General features: G+C 40.1%; 1 protein-coding gene and 1 non-coding gene across 2 annotated transcripts; both read right to left on the bottom strand.

The window, feature by feature from the left end:
• Positions 1–448: 448 nt before the first annotated feature.
• Positions 449–3,043, bottom strand: LOC123413461 (40S ribosomal protein S3-3). The gene is made up of 5 exons (XM_045106398.1): positions 2,848–3,043; positions 2,432–2,751; positions 1,124–1,178; positions 908–1,039; positions 449–816 (listed from the first exon to the last, which is right to left on the bottom strand). Exons 1-5 carry the CDS (start codon positions 2,875–2,877, stop codon positions 670–672), a joined length of 684 nt encoding a protein of 227 aa, XP_044962333.1. The 5' UTR covers positions 2,878–3,043; the 3' UTR covers positions 449–669.
• LOC123414553 lies at positions 2,038–2,157 on the bottom strand. Its single transcript, XR_006614488.1, has one exon. It is a non-coding gene; the product is annotated as a small nucleolar RNA snoR143 (small nucleolar RNA).
• Positions 3,044–6,622: the final 3,579 nt, after the last annotated feature.

Here is a 6,622-nt window from a genome sequence, read left to right as displayed (position 1 = left end):
GCTTCTTAATATCTTATTTGCTTCTTAACATGTCATCTTAACATGTCAATTTGTGTAATCATATGTACAACGCAAAAACATAGTTATGTACTTGGTTTAAACTCACAATTATGTATAAGGTTAAATTGGTTTGGGTGGAATAATAGTGGATTCAGTTTTAATTGGTATAAAAATATGAAAGCGAAGACTTAAGTCATGTAAGGCTTGAGGGTGCCTTCCCAAGTACTCCTCCATTCTTAAATACAGATGTATATAGACATACTATAAAATGTAGATTCACTCATTTTGCTTTGTATGTAGACTTATAGTAAAATCGCTTAAAAGACTTATATTTAGGATCAGAGGTGGTAGTACTTTACTGGGGAAATGGGATTTTTGAAAGAAGTATCAAAAACATTTAACAAACAGTATTGAAGGTGCCACAAACAGAACAAACTAGACTCGCTGATCCAATCCAAACAATGGTTCTTTGGCATACATAAGAAGTATCTTGTCTCAGCAAACTTAGTTCAAACGAAATTAAAATGGCAGCATAACATAGAAGCATTACACATAAACTTTTGTAAGGAAGGTAACCAAACGTTGCATAGCCCACTTGTCACAAGGATAGGAAACAAGCTAGGACCAAAATGATGTGCCGTTTCATGGTGTGCTTGCACTACTGGGAGTTTAGACCTCAATCAAAGCCGGGGGGCGCAGCTCGTCCTCCTCCTTCGGGGGGTGGATGGTGACGAGGTCAGGCAGGGGGGTGGTAGGGCCAAGTTTGCCCTTGGGGTCCCAGTCAAGCATAATCTTCACCTTGATACCAAGAACGCCCTACAAAACCATGCCACAGTGTTCAACCATATGCAGTTCCATGAGCAATAAACTGAAAAACAAAGCAAAGTAAACAGCACAGCAAACAAACCTGTCTGAGAAGAACGTGTCTAACAGCTGCATCAATGTACTCATTGACGGGCTGACCAGATGAGATCATGTAGCCGTCCTTGAACTTCATGGACTTCGCCCTCTGGGCCCTAAGCTTGCCACTCACAATGACCTAGTAAGAAATCAAGAGGACTCAGCAACTAACCAATCGGGAATACAAAATATTTGTCAGATGACATGTGCAGAGTATATTAACCTCACAACCCTTAGCACCACTCTCCATAACAAAGCGAAGAACACCATAGCAAGCCCTGCAATAAAAACAACAATTACCTTAAAACCACAAGCCACTAAAACCACAAGCCACTGAAACAACAAGCAGAAATATAACATGAAACAAAAAGCATTAGGTTGGAACAAATCAAGCAACCATTAAGAAAAATAGATGCCAGATATATTTAGTAGAGAAAAAATAAAGATAGTTCACTTGTGGATCTGTCCCACTGCTTCAGAAGCAGGATTATGTGCACCATTCTTACGATTATAGTAAAGATAGCAGAAATGAACAGATTACAGATGCAGTAATGTAAAAGTGAGAAGCAACAGACAGTTCATACAGATTTTTAAAAACTACAATTTGTCATAAAATGCACAGCTATTCTGACAAGCACATAAATATGCCAAAAGATTGCAGTAATGTAAAAGTGAAAAGCAACAGACAGTTCATACAGATTTGGAACAACTACATTTTGCCACAAAATGCACAGCTATTCTGGCAAGCACATAAATATGCCAAAAGATTGCAGTAATGTAAAAGTGAAAAGCAACAGACAGTTCATACAGATTTGGAACAACTACATTTTGCCACAAAATGCACAGCTATTCTGGCAAGCAAACAAATATGTCAAAGATTGCACACAAGAAACGAGGGTTAGAATTAGTAGAAAAACATCAGGTTCGCCAAATCATCTGAGGATCTATCTCTAAGGATGTACTTGGCCGCTGGGCTGGAGGAGCAGCTTCTACCTCTTTCACCAGCGATATATCCTACTAGCACGATAGAAAACAGGGCGATGCAACACAAAGGGGCAACATAAACACTGCATACTAGACATTTGTGCAATGCATGACTATTCTATGACACTGAAAAGTACAGGAAAATGGCAATAGAAATGTGAGATAGAATTAGTAGACAAGCAGCAGTTCAAACATTCATCTGTGGATCTATCTCTACGGTTGTCTTGCCGCTGCTGCTTCAAGGAACAGCTTTTCCTTTTTGCACCAATGCAAATGTCCCACAAACACGATCAGAGAGCAGGGCAGAGCAAAGCAGAGGTACAACAATTCTCACTTCCTTACGAACGGTGCAAACAAACATGAAACCAACTACAATCTTCAAGAACTACAAAATACACTAAAAGATCAATAGTATTTGATGTAGATCTCATAGCATCTAAACAAATGATATGTGTATCATATCAACTGTGACCATTTACTAGCAACACCTTGCATCTATCAATGGCATATATGAAAAAATGTTAAGAGGAATTGGTAGTCATCATACCTGCGGACAGCAAGGCCTCCAAGGAGCTTGTATCGGAGTGACTCTGCCTGGGCGATGGCGCAGAGGCCACGGTTGACGACCTTCTCGGCATAAAGTTCAACGCCGTTCTCCGGGAAATTGAAGCGCTTCTGAACGACGGATGTGAGCTCCCTGATCCTGCGGCCCTTCTCGCCAAGCACGTTCTGCGTCCGCGTGGCCCTGATGATGATCTCCGTGCGCATCGGCGTCACGCGCACCTCCACGCCGGAGTAGCCGTCCTCCGCGAGCTCCCGGGTCAGCATCTCGTTCAGCTCGGCGTAGAAAACGCCATCGCTCACAAACTACAAAAGCACAAGCGGGAGATCGTTAGATCGGTTGATGCACCGATAGATCGTGCTGGGGACGTTGGAATACGCAGGGTCTAGGTGGTTCCTTACCTTCTTCTTCTTGCTGATCTGGGTGGCCATCGTTGGTGCGGTGGACGAAGAGCTCGCTGCGTTCGCGGCGAGCTGTGAGGGGACGGCTAGGGTTTTGTGCGCAGAGGAGAGAAGAGGAGCGGCGGCTGGAGAGGGGGGGAGGAAGCGATAGGGTGAAATTTATAGCTGCTGCGAGAAAGGTAGGGTTTGGGTGCGCTTTGCGGAGAGATGAGGTGAGACTGGGCGATGATGCGACCTGGGACATGGGCTTCTTCAGGCCCATGAGCTGGTACGTGGGCTTCTTGAGGCCCATTGAGAGAAAATAGGACGGTTTTGTTTGGGCTGCGAACCGATCTTCGACTGCTGTAGAAAAACACAAACATTTGATTGTTCATGTAAAGTGTAAAAACGAGAGAAGGAAACAAATGATGAAACCGTTGCTTTCATTGATGGATTGAGAGTATATATATACCCCTGATACAAAGGCAGTTACAAAGAGGTAGTTACTACAAGTAGCAAGCGACATAGCATGGATTAACCCTTTAATTAATCTAATTAATTTATTTCTAACACTCCCCCTAATCACTGCTTGTCTTGGATATTAATTATCTTGATGAAGACTCCTCTTTGTATGTGCCTTTGAGAATGTCCATCATCTTCGTGAAAGCCTTTGTATAATCTTGAAAGTCTCCTCCAAAAAACCGTGTGGAAAAAAATATAAGGAGAATAGTGTAGATATGTCGCTAAAACTCCTTTAAACCCGGTGGGAAAATAATAAGAAAAAAATAGTGCAACATATAATGATTATTGTCTCTTGATAACTCAATCGAGAAAACCTTTGAAGAAGGAGAAAAATCATTTGTGAGTTTAGAGAACAATTAATATGTCTTAAATACTTCCTTCAAAAACAATAGGGAAAATAGAAAGTATGGCATATGATTTTTGATAATATATTGACTCATTAAAAACCTTTTTATGAGAAAACTGATGCAAAACTCATGAAAAAAAAGAGTACAATAATTATTATCTGGTGATAATTAATGGGTTATGATTCTAGGAGTTTCTCCCCCTCAAATTTGCAAATCTCGAAAACGTCTCATACCAATTCCATGAATATATTTCTAGAATGTTGGATTTGGTAAAGGCTTTGTGAACAAATCTGCTAGACTGTCACATGATTTGGTTTGCAAAATATCAATTTCTCCATCCTTCTGTATTGCATGAGGATAGAATAAATTGGGAGAAATGTGTTTCGTGATATTACTTTTCACATAACCCATTTTGCATTTGAGCAATTGAGGCTGCATTATCTTCATATATAATAGTTGGTGATCCTAATGAACCAACACCACATGAAGTTTGAATATGGTAAATCATCCTGCAAAGCCATACACATTCCTTAGATACTTCAAATAATGCAATAATTTCAGAATGATTAGTGGAAGTTGCTACGAGAGTTTGTTTTGTTGACTTCCATGAAAAAACAGTTCCACCATATAAGAATACGAAACCTGTCTGTGACCTCGCATTGTGAGGATCAGATAGATAGCCAACATCAGTATATCATACCATAGACATATTTTAGTTTTTCTGATAGAATAAGCCAAGATCTTTTGTGCCATGTAAATATCTAAGGATATTCTTTACTCCCGTCCAATGACGTTTTGTTGGAGCAGCGCTATGTCTAGCTAGTAAATTTATTGTAAATGCAATATTAGGCTTGGTGCAATTTGCAAGGTACATTAGCGCACCAATGGCGCTGAGATACGGGAACTCGGGTCCTAATATCTTTTCGTCATCATCCCGAGGTCTAAAGGGATCTTTATTCATATCAAGGGATGTGACAACCATGGATGTTTTGGTTGGATATGATTTATCCATATTAAATTTTTCCAAAACCTTTTGAATATAAGCAGGTTGGTATACTAAAATTCCCGAGGGAAGATGCTCAAGCTGTAAGCCTAAGCAGAATTTGGTCTTTCCCAAATCTTTCATCTCAAATTCCGCCATTAGATGATTGTGTGCTTCTTCTATATCAGGTGTACTCCCAACGATATTGAGGTCATCAACGTACACTGAGATGATGCAAAATCCATTTGAGGACTTCTTTATAAATACACAAGGGCAATCATCATTATTTGAGTAGCCTTTTTGAATAAGGAACTCACTCAGTCAGTTATACCACATTATACCTCACTGTTTTAAGCCATATAGTGACTTTTGTAATTTTACACAATATGTGTTGCGATTTGCTTTTGGATTCGGCATTTTAAGTCCTTCAGGGACCTTCATATATATGTTCGATTTGAGTGACCCATATAAGTATGTTGTCACTACATCCATCAACTGCATAGATAAATTCATTTGTACTGCCAAAGATATTAAGTATCGAAACATTATTCCACTCATTACAGGAGAGTATGTATCATCGTAATCGATGTCGGGTCTCTGCGTGAACCCTTGTGCTACAAGCCTCGCTTTGTATTTCGCCACCTCATTGTTTTCATTCCTTTTTCGAACAAAAACCCATTTTGTTCCAAAAGGGAAGACATTGTGAGGTGTGGGTATTACTGGGGAAAATACCTCTCTTTTGTTGAGCAAGTGCAGTTTTGCCTCAATTGCTTCCTTCCATTTAGGCCAATCACGACGCTTGAGGCACTCCCTGACGGTCTTTGGTTCTGGATCCAGTTGAAGGGTTTCAGCAATTTCAGAGGCGAAATATATGTCGACAATTGCAGTCTCTCTATTATATGATTCTCCTTATTCTGTATAGTTTATGGAAATTTCTTGTATACCTTCACACTCTATGTGATTTCCCACAACAATAGAATCATGGTGTTCCGATGTCCCAGCTATTATGTTTTCATGCGCATTTATGCTAGGTTCAAGATGTTGAGCATCTCGTTGGTGTCCTTCAACTTGAGGTTGAATTGCATTTACTGGTAGAGGATTTGATTTCCTCTGTTTCCGTGGAGGCTTTTGAGAAGCTATATTCCGAATAACCAGATTTCTCCCCCTCTTACTCTCATTTGGGGTTTGAGTGATTTTAGTTGGTACCTCCACTCGTTCTGGTGCATTAACAGCGGGAATATGTGATTTAGTGACACCTTTATGGTCAGTAAATGCATCTGGCAGATTATTTGCAATGTTTTGCAAATCTATGATCCTCTGAACTTCAGTTTCAGATTCTTTAGTACGTGGATCTAAGGACTAAATGTCTGTTACATTCCAATCTATTTCCTGGCATTCTCTGTGGTTTGATTCTCCCCCTAATGCCGGAAAATGGTCCTCATAAAAAATAGAATCAGCGTAACGGGCAGTAAACAGGTCCCCTGTAAGAGGTTCAAGATATTTTATTATTGACGGAGAATTATAACCCACATAGATCCCTAGTTTTCTGTGGGGGGCCATGGATGTACGCTGTGGTGGTGATATCGGTACGTATACTCCGCAACCGAATTTTCACAGATCGGAAATACTTGGCTGAGTGCCACGTACTAGTTGCAGCGGGGAGGTTGTATGATATGTAGTTGGTCTGATTTGTATCAGATCTGTGGCGTGTAATACCGCATGTGCCCAACAAGATGCTCGTAATTTACAATTCTGTAATAGTGGTCGAGCAATTAATTTTACTCTTTTGATGAGAGATTTAGCCAAACCATTTTGAGTATGAACATAAGGCACAGAATGTTCTAAATGAATGCCCATAGCCATGCAATAGTCATTGAATGCACGTGAAGAAAATTCAGGGGCATTATCCATTCAAAAAAAATTTATCCTATTTTCAGGATGATTT

Source organism: Hordeum vulgare, chromosome 7H (assembly GCF_904849725.1).
Source record: "Hordeum vulgare subsp. vulgare chromosome 7H, MorexV3_pseudomolecules_assembly, whole genome shotgun sequence".
Taxonomy (NCBI): Eukaryota; Viridiplantae; Streptophyta; class Magnoliopsida; order Poales; family Poaceae; genus Hordeum; species Hordeum vulgare.
This window is presented reverse-complemented; position numbering and strand designations above follow the sequence as displayed.